The sequence below is a fragment of the Sminthopsis crassicaudata genome, chromosome 2 (genome assembly GCF_048593235.1).
Source record: "Sminthopsis crassicaudata isolate SCR6 chromosome 2, ASM4859323v1, whole genome shotgun sequence".
NCBI classification, from domain to species: domain Eukaryota; kingdom Metazoa; phylum Chordata; class Mammalia; order Dasyuromorphia; family Dasyuridae; genus Sminthopsis; species Sminthopsis crassicaudata.
In genome coordinates this window covers 339,995,842-340,014,070 of record NC_133618.1, presented here as the reverse complement: position 1 = coordinate 340,014,070, position 18,229 = coordinate 339,995,842, and the positions used below count along the sequence as shown (strand labels likewise).

At 31.7% G+C, this 18,229-nt stretch overlaps 1 protein-coding gene across 7 annotated transcripts in view; it reads left to right on the top strand.

Moving 5' to 3' along the window:
• Positions 1–18,229, top strand: part of BAZ1A (bromodomain adjacent to zinc finger domain 1A) — a 207,151-nt gene that overhangs the window by 141,316 nt on the left and 47,606 nt on the right. For all 7 annotated transcript variants that reach the window (XM_074290578.1, XM_074290574.1, XM_074290579.1 and 4 more), the window contains 5 exons: positions 744–831; positions 9,795–9,929; positions 12,717–12,819; positions 16,637–16,803; positions 17,753–17,848. In XM_074290578.1, coding sequence (XP_074146679.1) covers positions 744–831; positions 9,795–9,929; positions 12,717–12,819; positions 16,637–16,803; positions 17,753–17,848 — 589 coding nt within the window. The remainder of the gene's footprint in view (positions 1–743; positions 832–9,794; positions 9,930–12,716; positions 12,820–16,636; positions 16,804–17,752; positions 17,849–18,229) is intronic.

Here is an 18,229-nt window from a genome sequence, read left to right as displayed (position 1 = left end):
CTCAAAATAAAAAAAAGTTAAAAAACAATTAAAAAAATTTTTTTAAAAAAGATCACCTCTTTCTTCCCAAATAGAGATATTTAAATGAAATAGACCAGACAAAAGAGAAAAAGACTTGAAAGACATGAATTCTGATCTTAACCTCAAATTTTTTTTAGTTATGTGATTGTAATCTAACTTCTTACATCATTAGTTTCCTTCTCTGTAAAATTAGGATAATTTCTGTAATGCTCACATGACAGGGTCATTGTAAGGAAGAGGACTGACAAAAAGGAAAATAAGCATTTTTACATTGTGCTTGCTAAGTGTTTTATAAATATCTCATTTGATCCTTACAAAAACCCTACAAGGTAGGTGGTGGTAATCTTTATTTCACAGTTCAGGAGGCTAAGGCAAACAGGCTAAGTGATTTGTCCATTGTCATACATTGAAGGCTGGATATAAACTCACGTCTTCCTGATATTGACAGGGCTTAGCTTTCTAGCTACTCCTTCACCTAGTTGCCTAGGAAAAACTCCTTACAAGCCTTTAAGCCTTATACAAATGTAAGTAGCTATTAATGTTTTTCCCATGGAATTCTAAGTAAAATTATTATTCTAACTAGGACTTGACTATTTTAAAATTATTTTGAAGAAGCTTTGTAGATGGCATTGGGAGAACTTTACTTGTTTCAGTTTTTAGTCATAAAACACAAAGTTGTGATTTTGGTACTGATATTTTCTCTCCTTTTTTCCTTGATGTAGCCGCCGGAAGCATCTCTTTTCTCGTGATAGACTAAAGCTTTTTCTGAAGCAACATTGTGAGCCACATGATGGAGTCATTAAAATTAAGGTAATTACAGGTGGTAAAATTACTTATTGGTAGGAAGAGAAATGAGCAAGTATGTCTTTGCAGAAAAAAATTTTTTTTTTCTTATTTGGCAGACATTTTAGTGCTCTATTTTAATACTAATAAATAAGACAAAATGTTTTCTATTCCAGTAGTTGATGTAATGTGGGTGTAATATTTTGAAAAATAATGAATAATAAATTCATTGTCATTCTGCTATAGTTTATATTTGTAATTGCCCAAGTACTACAAGACAAAAATATAGCCAGCTAGAAAGTATATATACCTCTGTATAAAAACACACAAAGACACTTTACTATGTTAGTGACTTTAAGTACCTTAAATTACAAAGCAATTTTATCTTCTTTTGAATACAGTCAAGGGCATCTCATATATTAAGATTTAGAAACAAATTCTTTATGTAATCTGTTTTGGTGCATCAAACATCTGCTAATTTAAGGCACTCTGCTATGTTTGTAAGGGATACAAAGAAAGGCAAAAACAGTCTTTACTAATGGGAGAGATAATGCAAACAACCAACTATTATAAGCATTTAAGGTAATACTGGAGAAATGGAAGGTGATTTCAGAAGAAAATGCTAGTGTGAAAAGTACTGGAAAAGGCCCTCCAGAGAAGGTGGGATTTGGACTCAGTTTTAAAAGAAACCAGGAGATAGAGATGAGACTGGGTAACATTTCTAATATTTAAATCTGTTTTGGGAGGCAGTTTGTGTTCAAAAGACAGGTAAATGTTGGCTAATTACACTCCCCCACCCACTGAGAGGGCACTTGGAAGTGGAGAATAAAGTGTAATAGAACTAGAAAGAAGGTAGATAAGGGACCATGTTGTGATGGCTTTAAATTCCAAATAAAGCATTTTTGTTTTTTTTTTTTTGTTTTGGGCATTAGAAAATTAATTGCTTTCTTTTGCTCCTAACTTATCACCTTGATATTTGTTCCGTGCAGTTTGAAAAATAAGATTAGGAATTGAGTAGACATATGCACGTTAAATGTGCATTAGAAAAGAATTCATAAGATTAGCTTGTAAAACATAAGAGTTATTTTTCTGCTTTTTCTATTCTTGAATTTCAGTTAGCATCAATTTGACCTAAATTTCCTCAACAGTTCTATATCATTTCCAATTTTGAGAAGCCTGGTAAAGATTCAGTTGTTTTTTACTCCCACCTTGTTTTCCCAGTTTCTTGTGTATTTATGAGGATCTACTCTGGCCTATTATGTTACTGCTTCATCTAGAGAAATTTTAACTTTTCTTGGTGGGGATTAAAGCCTATGAATTTAACTTGAAGTCATTTGAATTCTTCTTGGCTTCTCCTAGAAGATAACTGGATTAGACCAAAAGAAAGATTTGATAGAAATTACTAATCTGGAGAATTGCATCATATGAATAAGGGAATGTTTTAATGACTTAACTGACACAGTAACAAATATCTGTAATTTGTTATATGTGTGTGTGTATACATATATACTTATATATACACACATACATATATATGTATGTATATGGAATGATCTCAACTTTTTTTGGAAAAGTATTGCTTTCTTTTACATATTGAATATTGTTTTCTTTTAAAGATAAAGATGAACATGTTGAAATTTCTGTTATAGTGTTACAGTGTTTTAGTTATGTTACTATATTATAACAATTCTTAGCCTCTTCCAAATTTTATTTTGTGGAGTTTGGACTGGGGGAGTGGATAATAAGGCTTGATAACTACTAGTTCTAGTATAAATTCTCATGCAGTTGACAGTGATGATAATTCTTTGTAAATATCCTGAAAAATAAAAATTATCATCTTGCTTCTCAGCTTCCTTCATTCACTTGAATTTTTTGTCTTTTCAGGTTTCAAATTTTACACTCCTTATTGCATTAACTATTTAGTTTCTAATTTTTGAAACTTAAAGTCTTAAAAGTGGAGATAATGGCTGCTGAGATTGTGCAGCAACCCACCTATATATGTCAGTTCACTATCTTAATCTGAACTGAATTAAAATATAATTGGGAAAATTTAACAAATTAAATATGTACAGTAAAACATTTTTTAAAAATTAGGTAGTTTTCTAATTTAGTGTGCAACCACAGGTAATCTTTTTGTGTATCTCTTTTCTGTTTGAGTTCTGACAGCACTGCATAATGATCATCATTAGCTAAACTTCTTGAGAATAATTTATTTCTGCAGTATTATGTAGAAGAATATTAAGAAAGATTATTGGATTTGAATTAAGGGAACTTGTGTTCCTAGCCTTGCCAGTTAATTACTAATGTGAAAGACATATATCTTTTTCTTTATCTCTTAAATGCAAAATTGAGAGGAAGTGATCTCTTAAGATTTCTTCTAATTTTAAATCCTATCATCCTACATCCTTGTTTAAGTAATATTACCAGTTTTCTGCTTATTTGCAGAGTAGAGATGACTGTTACATTGTAAACTTGAAAGCCTCAATAACTTGATTGTTTCCTGGCTCAGTTACAAGATTCAGTTCTTTTTCCAGATTCTCTTTATTGATTACCCAGGGCAATCTTTTCCTCAAAATCACATTATTGCATTTTTTTTTAATTGTTAACATTACTTTCTGCAGAGTAGCAATAATAATTTCTACAAAGAGTGAAAAAAGAGGGCTACTTTTTTCCAGCATATTATATCTTGCTAGCATTTATCAATTATATTCTTATTTAGTTAACCTTTTATGGCTTGTTAGGACAATTTAATTTAAGTTTGGTTTTTTTTTTTTTAAAGAGGTAATGTTTTTAAATATTAAAATTTTATTTATTTTTAGTATTTTTCTTTTTAAATTTTGAGTTCCAATTTCTCTCTCTCTTTCCCATACTCTTCCCCTGTCCACTGAGAGAGCAAGTGTGAATGTGAAATTATACAAAACATTTCCATATTAGTTATATATATAAAAGCAAAAGTAAAGAATGAGAAAATTATTTTTATGTTTTCACTCAGAATTTATCAGTTTTCTCTCTGGAGATGAATAGCAATTTTTTCAACATGTCTTCTTGTTGAATTGTTAATCCTGTTAATTGTCTTGTACTATTGTGTTGATCAAAGTATCCAAGTCTTGCATAGTTGGTTATCATTACAACATTGCTATTACTGTGTATAATGAACTTCTGATTCTTCTCAATTCATTTTGCCTAAGTTCATATAGATTTCATATATCTTTCTGAAACCACCTCCTTTGTTATTTCTCACAGCCTTATAATACTCCATCACAATCATATGCTACAACTTGTTCAGCCATTCTCTAATTGATGAGAAATCCCTTAATTTCCCATTGTTTACCAGTATAAAAAAAGAGCTACTATAAATGTTTTTGTACATTAAGGTCCTTTTCTTTCTTTGATCTTTTTGGGACACAAACCCTAGTAATGTATACACAATTTTACAGCCTTTTAGGAATGATTCCAATTGGTTCTCCATACTGATTGGACCAGTTCATTACTTTATCAGTAGTTTATTAGTGTCCTGTTTACTAACCCTTCCAGTATTTGTCATTTCTGATAAGTATGAAGCAGTTACTTTATTTGTCTCTAATCAATAGTGATTTTAATGTTCTCCCTTTAATCATCACTTCCCTCGGCACCCCCTCTCTTAATTCCTTAGCCTTCTATTTCTCTCAGAGTAAATTTCTATTACAATTGAGTGTCCATACATACATATATATATATATATATATAATATTCAAAGAGGGAATAATAAATATATATATATTATTCCCTCTTTGAGTCAATTTCAATGAAAGGGAGGTTTAAGCATTGTTCACCATCTTCTCTCTGAATCCCTTTTCTTGCCACGACCTCCTTTTTCTTCTTTACTATAAAATATCTTCTTTCCATTCATCTTTTTTTTTTCTTTTTTCTTTTTTGCTGAGGCAAATTGGGGTTGCATATGTAAATTCCTTTTAGCTATCCTCATAACAATGAAATTCTTAGGAGTTACTTTCATGTTTACTTTTTTATGCTTCTCTTGAGTCTTGTGTTTGAATGTCGTATTTTCTATTCAGCTCTGATCTTTTCATCAGAAACGCTTGAAAATCCTTTATTTAATATCTTTTATCTCCCCATAAGGAATACACAGAGTTTTGCTAGGTAAGTCTTTTTGGTTGTAATACTAGCTTTTTTTGCTTTCCAGAATATAATTTTTCAAGTTCCCCTCTCCTTTAATACAGAAGCTGCTAAATCTTCTCTGATCCTGACTGTGCTCCAGAATTGTTTCTTCTTAGCTGCCAGCTGTATTTTCTCTTTGACTTGGGAATTCTAGAAATTGGCTCTAATCTTTTGGGAGTTGTCATTTGAAAATCTCAGGTGATCAGTGGATTCTTTCAGTTTTATTTTTATCTTTTAGATGTAAGATATCAGGGCTGTTTTCCTTGATAATTTCTTGAAATATGACAATTAGACTTTTTTTGTCACATAGTCCAATAATTCTTAAATTATTTCTCTTTGATCTGTTTTCAAGGTCAATTGTTTTTCCAAAGAGGGATTTCACATTTTCTTCAATTTTTCCTCTTTATTTTATTGTTTCATAATTTCTCATAGAGTTATAGCTTCCATTTTCCAATTCTAATTCCAATTTTTAAGAAATTATTTTCTTCAGTGATATCATGTACCTTTTTTTTCCATTTGGCCAATTCTGTTTCTTAAGGAGTTCTTTTCTTTAGTGAATTTTTGTGTCTTATTTACCATTTAGCTAATTTTGTGTTTTAAGGTTCCCCCCCACCCTGTATTTTTTGGTGCCTCTTTTCCCAAGCTGTTAATTCTCTTTTTGTAATTCCTTCATCTCTTTTTTCCCAGTTTTTCTTCTACCACTCTGATCTCCAACTCTTCTAGGAATTCTTCTAATTCTTTTTTTTTTTTTTTTTTTTTTTTTTTGGTGAGGCAGTTGGGGTTAAGTGATTTGCCCAGGGTCACACAGCTAGGAAGTCTTAAGTGTCTGAGGTCAGATTTGAATTCAGGTCCTCCTGACTTCAAGGCTGGTGCTCTATCTACTGCGCCATCTAGCTGCCCTTCTTCTAGGAGTTCTTGTTGGACTTTGATCCAATTAATATTTTTTCTTTGAGGCTTTGTTTTTGTTTCATATTTATATTTTCTTCTAAGTTTATGTAAATCCTTTGTGTTAGGCTTCCTGTATAAAGCTCTTTATACATACAATCCTTTCAACAATCTTGTGATGTGGATGCTGTTATTAGCTCTCTTTTAAAATTGAAACTGAAGTAGATAGAAAACTAATAACAAAATTCACCCGGGAGGACAAAAATGTCAAGGGAAAAAAATGCAAAAGAAGGTGGCCTAGCCATATCAGACCTAAAACTATATTACAAAGCAGCAGGCATCAAAATCATTTAGTACTGGCTATGAATATATGAGTAGTATATCAATGGAATAGATTATAGTCAGTGACTATAGTAAAGCATTCACCTTTTTGTTTGTTTGTTTTTTCTTGTGATTTTTTTTTTGGTCTTTTTTTTTTTAAATGACAAATACGGAAATATTTTAAAAGATTATACATTAGGGGCAGCTAGGTGGCGCAGTGGGTAGAGCACCAGCCCTGAAGTCAGGAGGACCTGAGTTCAAATTTGGTCTCAGACACTTAACACTTCCTAGCTGTGTGACCCTGGGCAAGTCGCTTAACCCCAGCCTCAGAAAAAAAAAAAAAACAAAAAAACAAAAACAAAAAAAAGATTATACATTACTTGCTGTCTGAAGGGAGAGAAAAAAATTTAAAACAAAAGTTTTACAAAAATGAATATTCAGAACTAACTTAATCCCATCTTCTGGGATAAGAACTCCCTATATATGACAAAAATTGCTGGAAAAATTAGAAAATAATATGGCAGAAACTTGGCATTACCCAACATCTAATACACTATACCAAGATTGTCAAAATGGATTCATGATTTAAACATATAGAGTGCTATTATAAGCAAATTAGTAGAGCCAAGGTATACTCTACTTGTCACATCTGTGAAGGGAAGAATTTCTCACCAAAGAGAGAACAGTATGAAATGCAAAATGGAAAATTTTTATTACATTAAATTTAAAAGGTTTTGTACAAACGCCAGTGCAGCCAAAATTAGAAGGGAAAAGCAGAGAGCTAAGACAATTTTTTTTTAACAACCATTGTTTTAATAAAGGCCTCATTTCTAAAATATATAGAGAGAACGACTTAACTTTATAAAAATACAAGTCATTCCTCAATTGGTATCGTCAAAAGATATGAACAGATAATCTTTAGATAGAAGAAATTAAAGCTATCTCTAATCTTAGGAAAAATACTCTAAATCACATTTGATTAGAGAAATGCAAATTAAGTAAACTTTTGAGGTATTACTTCACTTCTCTAAGATTGGCTAAGATGATAGGAAAAGGATAATGACGAGTATTGGAGAAGATGTGGGAAAACTGGGACACTAATACTTTTGTTGTTGAAGTTGTGAAATGATTCAACCATTCTGGAGAGCAGTTTGGAACTATGCTCAAAAAGCTATCAAACTATGCACATCCTTTGACCCAGCAGTGTCTACTGGTTTTGTATCCCAGAGAATCCCTTTGTGCAAAAATGTTTGTAGCAGCTCTTTTTGTAGTGGCAAAGAAGTAGAAATAAAGTGGATGCTCATCAGAGGAATGGCTGAGTGTTATGGTATTTGAAAGTAATGAAGTATTATTGAAATGATGAGCAGGCTGATCTCAGAAAAGTCTGAAAGACCTGCATGAACTGATGCTGAGTGAAGTGAGTAAGAACCTGGAGAATGTTGTACACAGCAACAGCAAGATCTTAGAGATGGACTTGGCTCTTGTCAATATTGCAATGATTTGATTCAAAGCAATTCTTCTATTGGAATAGAAATTGAGATAGAAAATGCCAATCACATCCATAGAGAAAACTTAGGGAGACTGAATGTGAATTAAAGCATAGGGCTCTCACCTTTTTTTTTTTTTTTTTCCTTTATTGTGATTTGTTTTCCTTTTGATCTTTTTTTTTAAATGACAAATATGGAAATATTTTAAAAGATTGCATGTAGTTAACCTATGTCACATTACTTGCTGTCTGAAGGGAGAGGGGAAAATTTAAAACAAAAGTTTTACAAAAATGAATGTTCAAAACTAAACCTATATTTGGAAAAATAAAATACTATTGTGAAAAAAAAAACAAAAACAACAAAAACAAAAGCAACACTAAAGTAGAACGCCAAAGCAAATACAAATTGAGCAATGTGCCAGTGCTTTCTTTATCCACTGTACTGCTGAGCTTTCTCTAACAAATAGTAAATATCAAAAGTGAGATTTGAATCTGAATCTTCCTTTCACTTTTCATTGTGTCAGAATATGTTATTATGTCAGATTACACCATTCTTCATTTTTCTAATTACATCCCATCTTCAATCCTTTACTCTTCTTACCCCCTCCCTTCCCATACAGTTAGTTGCCAGATTTTGTCAGTTTTCTAGTTTCTAGTTTCATCTTCTTTTCTCTCTTGGCTGTTATTACTATTTATACAACTACCTAATTCAGTCCGTTTTCACCTTTTTCTTATTACAAATAGTAGCCCTAGATGTTACTCTACTAAAACCCTTCAGATTCTCTGCCTTGCTACTGCCACCTTGGAATTCTTATTCTAATTGGTGAAAATTCATATGTAGTTTGTTTCCAACTGACCATGCTTTTTTGTATAGCAGAACTGTAACCAGGTCTACATTGCTTCTAGAAAGTGCATGCCAATCAATTGATGTGTTATTATTCAACTCAATATTTGTGATTTCTCCAACCCAAATCCTCTTCCTTCTCCTATTAAAATATAAGTACTCTGAGAGCAAGGATTGTCTTCCTTTTATATTTTTATGCCTAGCTCTTACAGAGCCTGACATATTTGATAAGTGCTTAATAAATGTTCTTTTTATTTAGTTGTCTCAATTCAGTTTTCTCCATACCTTAAACATCTTTCCCCTCTTTATTATGTTCTCCATAAATGCCAAAATGCTGTTCTAAAGTCCTTTTCTGACCATACTACATTCCTATTCAGAATATTTAACTCTGGGATAAAACATAACTTCTCAGCATTTATTACATATCCTCGCCCAGCCTACCTTCTTAGATTTATGTGTTTCAGCCATACTAACATGTGTTCTGTTCCTCATTCACATTTCATTTCTCATCTCTGTGCACAGGCCATTCATGTGTCTAGAATGTGTATTTTCTTCTCATTTTCATCATTTCAAATCCTTAAGTTCCCTTCATTTTAAGAACCAATTCCCTATTGAGGCCTTTTCTGATTCCCACCTGTGTGCTAATACTATCGCTCTCCTTTCCCAGTTTATTATCTATTACATTTTTGTTTTTCCAATAAATAATAAGCTTTCTTAAGGTCCAGACTATTTCATTTTTCACTCTTTTCTTTGACTAGCATGATAATAAATTCTTGATGGCTAATTGGGGAGAATCAGAGAATGTTTGCTGTAATATGTGGCATTTGGGATGAAATTTCAAGGATGGGCAAAATAATCAAAAAAAGGTTGGATGGGTGTTCCAGGTATAAAGAATGGTTTTGTAATTGCATATAGTTAGAAGTAAGAAATCATTAAAAAGGTATATGAGATAGTTTGACCAGATCATAATGCATGTGAATGAAATATTGTAAGTCCAGAAAGATAGGGATATAGAAGACTTTAAAGTTTTCGATTTGCAGTTTTTAAGTAATATATGACAAAATATAATGTCACCAGATGTCACTATGACTATTCTACTAAAAAGTTGTGAATATTATTGTTACAGATCCTATTATGATGTTTTATTTGCTTTATTAAAACACAAAGGGCCCTGGTTAGGGCATTTGTATTTTAAGTGTATGTACAAGTAAATGTCAGACCACTACACAGGTTTCAATAAATAAATTATCCCGCTTTAATACAAATTAACACATTTTTTCTTTATTTTTCTTAATCAAGGCAGCATCTCTTGCAAAATATAAAATAGCAGAGCAGCATTTTTCCTACTTTTTCCCTGATGATCCACCGACATTTATCTTTAGTCCTGCAAGCAGACGACGAGGGAGGCCTCCCAAACGAATATCTATTAGTCATGTAAGTAGGGGGATAAATAAATAAATAGATGAATGAATGAATAAATAAATAAAATCTCCTAACTCTTTTCAATGAAAATTGAAATATAAAATTCTTAACATCTTTAATAGTCCTTTATTACACTATAACATACTACTAAGGTACTAGATTCTACATGAGAATGGCTCTCCCATATAAGTGTCTGCTTACATTATTATTTCAAGTATCTAAGCATATATTATGAAAGATCAATAACCAAATGCTATCAGTATTTTAAGTGAAGAGATCAGATTAAAATATTTTTGATCCAGACTAAATACCACCAATTGTAGTAATGAGACCTGAATTAAAATACAAGTTCTTAAGTAAGTCACTTGACCTCTCCAGATCTCAATTTTTTCTCAAATAATTACAATAATAATAAAATAAGTATCATTTTTGTAGTGCATTAAAGCATTTGTAAAAGCACTTTACAAATATTTCATTTGAATACTTATAATAATACTGGGAGACAGATGCCATTGTTATCTGTATTTTATAGAGGAGGAAACAGGTAAGACCCTGAGATATTGAGTGTCTTACCTTGGTTTACACAGCTATATGTGTCTAAGGCCTGATTTGAACTGAGATCTTATTTAATCCAGTTCCTGCACCTAACTGTTATATATATAAAATGAGGAAGTTGTTACAAATGTAAAATGAAGGATAATATAAAGAAATCTTTAGAATACAGGAATTCTTAGAAGAGATGAGAGGGGAAGATTCTTTGGTTTTCTCTTGTTCTTCCTTTTCTGTACTTACCCAAAGTATTAAACAATATGGATGACTTGCTTTTTTCCCTTTGATTCAAGCAGACTGCTAATATAGTGCAGAGATCAAGGACAGTTTATATATAAATGCTGTTGCCAGGAGCAAAATGTAATGAAAGTGGAAGAGAAAGGAATAGAGAGCTATGTAGACTGAATTACTGCTATTTCTGTTTTCCAACTCTTCATCTACTAATTTTTCCCTTTCCCTCTTTGAGCTTTACTCTTATTTATGGTTTTTGTACTATTTCTACTAATAATTATATGATTGCACATTACTATTATAGCTCACAAATTAAGTATAAACAGGTGAAGAGTTTCTCCTATGTCAAGAGTAGAGGAATGTGTTTAGCAATCTTGTGTAGAATTTTTCAGATTTGGTGCTGTGTATTACTTACTAAAAAGGAAATAATATACAAAGCAAGATGGGTTGAAATATCTGGAAAACTGAATATAAAACACTCAATCCATCTTTTTACTTCTAATCCCTCTAGTAATTTACTTTTTTTTTTTTTTAGTGTTATCATTGAACTTTTCTGATGAGATATATTGAACAAAATTTATTTTGTATTCTTTCTCTCGAAAAAGAGCAGGACTTACTTGATGATATATGCTAACTGAATTTTAGTGGTATTCAGATTTTTTGTGCTCTTGGTAAATATTTTCTTCATTTGTCTCCTGGACATATCAGAAGAGAGATTCTCAGGTACTTGAAAAGTGGAGTGCAGTAAATGGCCACTAAATCACAAAACCTCAAGAGATAGTGACATCATTTGCATTCCAGCCTGTATCTGAATAAGAACCTTCTCTTCAATAGTACATATAGAGTTAGTCCAATTTTAAGGTTTTAAATGATGAAGAACCCTCTATTTTCTGAGTAGTCTTTTTCACTTTTTGTAACTTTTATAGTTACATACTTCCTCATTTTCCTACTTCTCTGTTAAAACCAAGCAGATTTTTTTTTCACACGACATTTGTTTCAACAATTAACTTCTTTAGGCTATATATACAAGTCTAATTCTTTAATCTATCCTTAGTGAATGTGATTTTAACATCTTCGTCATCTTGGATATTCCCTTTTAACCTTTATATACAACATTGTCAGTGGGCTTCATAAAAATATGGTCTTTTGAATTTGAGAATGGTCAAACTATTACAGTTGAAACTACCTTTCCATGTTATATATATGTTGCATTGTGTTGTGTGTGTGTATATGTATATATGTATATTTGTGTGTGTGAAGTCAAGATAGGGATGAATAGTTAATAGGAAGTGATAGAATGCTGGTTTAATTTTTCTCTGCTTTTCTTATATTTTTACATTGTTAAGTTCCAACTTGTAAAAGAATTATAGATATAGGAATTGTTGAATATTTTCTATAAGATTAATCACTATTTCATTTTATATTTAAATTTATTAAAAAATAACATATCCATTGCCATAGAAGGCTTTTTAAAAAGCTCATGATAAAGCTCAAGTTTTCAGATTAAATTTTCCTATCCCCTAGCTTTATATAGTTGGTTTATTTTTATTATTCATGTCATATTCATTTCTAAGTACATCTTTCCTTTTTTCCTTATGTAGTGAGCTTTTCCTTTTAAGAGATGCTTTAAAAAATTAATTCAGCAGAACCATCTAATGCATTAACCATATTTGATAGCGATTACATATTCCATACCAATTATGTACCCCATGCACCCTATTCACGGTCTCTCTGTTAAGGGGGGGGAAGGTATATTTTCTCTGGTCAAGTTAGTCTTTGTAATTATTTAGTATTCAGTTTTTTCCCCTTCCAATTTACATTGTCATTGCCACTTTGCTGGTTTTGCTTTATTTTGTAGGTGTTTTTGTACAAGTCATTCCTGTTTCTCAATTATACATTCATCATTTCTCATGGTGCAAAATATTCCATTACATTAATATGCCAGTTTGTCTAGCTCTTAAATAGTGAGCACTTATTTTGCTTGCAATTCTTTTCTAGTTTGTTATTTATTTTTTTTAGGAGGATGGTGTTGCTGGTAAGCAAACTATTCAAGGAAATGGGAGTAAAGCTATAAAGGAAAGAGAGAAACTTCTCAAACAAAAAGAAGAAATGAAATCTCTAGGTAAATTTTTAACTGTTACTTGCTAAATTATTTTAATATAAAAAAGTTGATTTTTTTTTATATTATTCTTTAAAAAATTCCATAGATTTATAATTTTGCACTTTTTGAGAGAGGTATTTTTTCTCCTCTATGACCATTACTTTAAGGTTGTTAAATTTATTCAGCTTTGGGAGTCATAGTCTTTATAACAGAAATTTATATAGTGCTCTTATTGTTTAGAAAGTGTTATATATAATATGTAGAGATATGTTCTCATTTGCTAGATGCTAGGAATACAAAGAAAAAAAAATGAAACAGTCTTGTCTTCAAAGAATTTACTTTATTCTTAAATCCCTGCTTGAAATTTCTCTATTAATTTATACATCAGTACTATTCTGTTTTACTGTCTTCATATCAGTACTACAACACATCTCAAAACTATCTCCTTCCCATTTTTTTATGTTATTCTTTACTTAAAAATCTGTAATAACCCCAGCTACCTTTGAAATATACAAAGTCTGCCTGGCATTTAACATACCAACAAGTCTGCTAAGTATGAAGGATACAAAAAAGGGCAAAAGATAGTTCTTGAATTTAGCTTTTAGACTAACGGTGGTGACGAGCAAACAAATAATGTAAATGCTATACCCAGGATAAATAAGAAACAAAAGAGAAAACACTAGAATTAAGAGATATTGATTGGGAGAAGTTTCCTATAGAAGATTGAATTTTAATTGGGACTTAAAAGAAGCTAGTAGTTAGAGAAGAGATGAGAGAAGATGGAAAAGAGAGCCTTCCAGGCATGGGAACTACTAAAACATAGGGAATCACTGAAGTTTGAGTGGGAAGGAGGAGGGCTGACATGGTCAGATTTTACATTTTAGAAAAAAAATTACTTTGGTGGCAGACCTACCAGCAAGGTATTTGCCCAGGCATGAGGTGATGAGCATGTATACACATCTGATGGATCATGTAAAAGGTCCTTCCTTAGCAATCACAGGTGAATAGTAGTCTCTCTTTGCTTGAGTTCTCTTTAAGTTGAAAATTTTGTATGGCTTGTGAATAAATATCCAAATGGCTCTTCACAGAAAAAAGTTCCCACTCCTGATGTATACTTAGTATGGACATTGGTAGAGAAGAGGAGGAAGCACGGTTGCAAGATGTTGCAAACATGAAATCACAAAGCTTTGCCAACATTGGGGGGTGGGAGGAAGGGATGACAGATAGTGAGGAATCCAGAATGACTCAAAAGTTGGAAGCTTGAAGTCTTGGGAATATGGGAGATGGGGAGAATTTAGGTAGAGTTCTTTTTTGCACATGCTCAGTTTATTATATCTACTAAACAATTTTTTCTCAAATTACCTTACATTGTACTTTATATTGTATACCCGTAGTAGAGTGAAAACTTCTTGAAGAAAGAGATTGTTTCATTTTTAGCCTTGCATCTACTAGAGCCTAGTAAAATATAGATCTATTAAAAACTTTCCTGTGTTCATTTCTGGACATCACAATTTAAAAATTACATGGATTACAAAATTACAAAGGATAGCCAAGATCATGAAGGGCCTTGAATTCATGTAATACAACAATTATTTGAGGAATTTGAGATACATAACTTGAGAAATTTCAAGGAAAATTATATGAAGTGCTGTTTACATAGAAAAGGCATTAAGGTTTGGCTTTCTTGATTTCCCAGGCCATGAATTTGGATGTGTTAAATTTCAGCTTAATGCCATCAGGCACTTCTTACCAATTAGAGCTCCCTCAAAGTGCAGTGGATTACCTTGAGAGGTAGTGTGTTCCTCTTCATTGGAGGTCTTCAAGTAGAAGCTGAAGAAGTACATAACAGTTATTATGTGGAAGTATTTTTTTGAATATGTGTTGGACTAGATGGCTGCTAAGGTCCTTTCCAATATCAGAATAGGTGATTCTGTAAATTATGCATAATTTTTGAGGGGCGGCATTAGCAGCTGGGGGATCTGGAAAGATCTCATGAAGAAAATGGTAGTACTTTAAATGAAGATAAGAATTGTAAGAGACAAAGATGAAAAAAAGCAGTACCTTAATTTAAGGTTGGCACAGATAGTCTATACATGGAGTTGAAAGATGGGAGTGCTATTTGAGAATAGCACAGAGACCAATATAACTGGATTGTTAAATGTATGAAAGGAATAAATAAAGACTGGGGTTGATTATGAGGTTAAATATCAAGTTGAGGAGTTCATATTTGTCCTAAAGGCCAAATTGATTTGCCATTAAGACAGGGAAGTGACATTGTCAGATCTAGGGTTTTAGAACATTGCAATAGTCTCATAGTCATATGAATAGAAAGAAGAATATAGTGGAGAGAGAATTGGTAAGATTTGCCAACTGATGAAGATAACTGAAAAATTATGAACCTAGGTTCCTGGAAATGTGGGTAGTACTCATAAGAGAAATAAAGAAATTTTTGAAAGAGGGGTGTGGATTGTAAGGGAAAGATAACTTTTTTGCACATGATCTCAAAATCTTCAGTTTAAAATATCTATTGGTTTTTAAAAAAAAAAATTATTTAATCTTCCTTCCTTCTTTCCTTTTTCCTTCCTTCCTTCCTTCCTTCTTCCTTCCTTTTTTTTGCTAAAGCAATTGGGGGTTAAGTGACTTGCCCAGGATCATACAGCTAGGAAGTATTAAGTGTCTAAGGTCAAATTTAAACTCAAGTCTTCCTGACTTAAGGGCTGGTGCTCTATGCACTGAGCCATCTAGCTGCCCCTAAAATGTCTAATAGTTTATGATATAGAACTAGAACTGTACATGTTTGTGACATTTATTTGATCCCTACAACAGCTTCATTATGTAACATTTTTCATTTTGCAGTTGAGGAAATTGTCATAAAGATTGCTTTTGATAACATAGCTAGCAAATATATAAGTGAGCCAAATCTCTTCTAACTCCCTAGTTCATCACTTTTTTTTTTTTTTACTATTATAGTATGTTGCCCCACTTTACATTTCTAGACTGAGCAAATTTTCAGTTGTATCTTTAATTATTTTTTTTGTTAGGGATTCTCATATGATTTAATATAGTATTCATTAAACAAGAATTTATTGAATGGTTGCTCCATTCAAGATTCTATATTGGGAATAATGAGAGACTCATCCTCTGGCATCAATGAACTTGCCATATGCACAAACAAGTGTAATTGTAAAATAGGATGAGATAAATTCACATATAAGGTACAAGGTACATAAGAATTCAAAGGTAGGAAAAATAATTTTTGGTTGTAAAGGCATTAAAGAATTGTGGGAAATTGGGATTGTTTGAGCAAAGATAGGATTTTTTAAGTATTTATTAGCATTTTGGACAGTGGGTACTGTTTATTGGGAGAAAATGTCCAGAAAATATAGGATATATTTGTGGAGTTTGGAGAATAAGAATTCAATTCACCAAATATTTTTAAAGAACTTAATATGTGTCCAATAGTGACAGTTGATAGGGAAACAGTAACAAATTGGAAGTTATAGAGGAAGTTTAGCATATTTGGAAGTAAATAAGTTCAAAGTAAAAGTAACTTCAAAAAATCCATAAAAGAAAAATCTCATGTAGGATGGAGCACCTGTACTTTGAGGAAACAAAGGCTTCTAAATAGTACATTCAACAAAGGCTTCTAAATAGTACATTCTAAACCTGGTATCAGGAATATAAACAATAAGATGATACAAGGCTAGAAAGATAGATTGAAATAAAATTGTGGTCAAATTAATGCTAAAATAGGGAATTAGGACACGTTATGTACATAAAATAATAGTTTCGTTTTTACCAACAAATAAAGCTTTACATTTTACTCCCTTTTTCACAGCTTTTGAAAAGACAAAATTAAAAAAAGAAAAGGCCAATATCATAGAGGCCAAGAAAAAAGAAAAGGAATATAAAGAAAAAAAGAAGGAAGAATTAAAGAAAATTGTTGAAGAAGAAAGATTGAAGAAGAAAGAAGAGAAAGAGAGACTTAAACTAGAAAAAGAAAAGGTAAGCTTATATTTGTCACCTTCTAGAAATGAAATATTAGTCTGATTAGCACAGATTTGTGTACCCAAGGAATTTTTTTTTTTTTTTATTTAAAGTGTAATGCACTGTACCTGGAACATAATAGTTCACTTATTTAGTTGATTATATGTGGAATATATAAAGGACATTTTTTAATAATCAAAGAAACACAAACTTAGTTTGTTTTTAAAATTAGCAGCAAAACTTCATTTAAAGATTGACTTTAAGTTCTCTTTTTATTTAATTCTTTCCCTTACCCCATAATGCTGAACAAATTTTTTTATCTCCTTACCCTATAATGCTGAACAAACTTTTTATCTTTATTTTGGCATAAAAAGTACTTTTCCAACTGAACTGTTTTCCATACTCCTCCATCTTTCCTCAAAGGAGTGGTGGGTTTTTCAGAATAGTTTCTACAAATGCACCTCATTTAATTTTAAAATTCTAACTTTTTTTATCTTGCTATCTATATAGCTCTGGGGGCAGAGTCAGTATACTCAGTTTCATTTAACGTTTCCTCACTCCTTGACATCTAGGCTGTTTGGACTATAATCACCTTCGCACCAAAACAAGTCAATTGAGGTAGAAAGTCATTATTTTTCATTTTATATTTTTTTGTGGTTATAGCTCTAGTTGTAGCATCACAGGGTTAAAGGGCGTGCATAGTTTACTGATTTCTGCAGCATAGTTTCCTAGAATGGCTAGATCATATTACAATGTCATAAAGTGCCTCGTTTCTGCAGCCTCTCCAACATTTGTCATTTTCCCCCTTTTGTCAACTTAACCAATCTGCGTTATGAAATGGAACGTCAGAGTTGTTTCTGGTTCATTATTATGGATAATTTAGATTCATCTAGCTTTCTTCAGAAAATATGCAACAAATTGTCTTGATTTGTTTTCTTGAACATAATCATTTTTTTTTTAATTATAGGAAAGAGAGAAGTTGCGTGAAGAAAAACGAAAGTATATTGAATACTTAAAGCAATGGAGCAAACCTAGAGAAGATATGGAATGTGATGATCTTAAGGTACTAAAAAAAATTCAAATACTCTATGATACTAGTGTGTTCTAAAGTGATTGTTTATCTCAGAGTAGCATTTGTTCTGTTGTCCTACCTCACCTTTTAGGGTGCCAAAAAAAGATCAGACCGAAGATTGTCCAGGCCAGAGCTTCTCAATTTTTTTCACTCATGATTTCTTTTCACCTGAGAAATTTTATATGTGCATATAGGTATATAAAATAGGCATACATACATATCAAATATTTACTGATAATGGATCATAATTCACAGTTGCTACATTTGGTTATAAGATCCCATATGGGGTCATGAACCACAATTTAAGAAACTGGGGTTTAGGCCCATTTTAACATCTCTCAACTTTCGGGCTATTTATGTAAGCTTCATTTC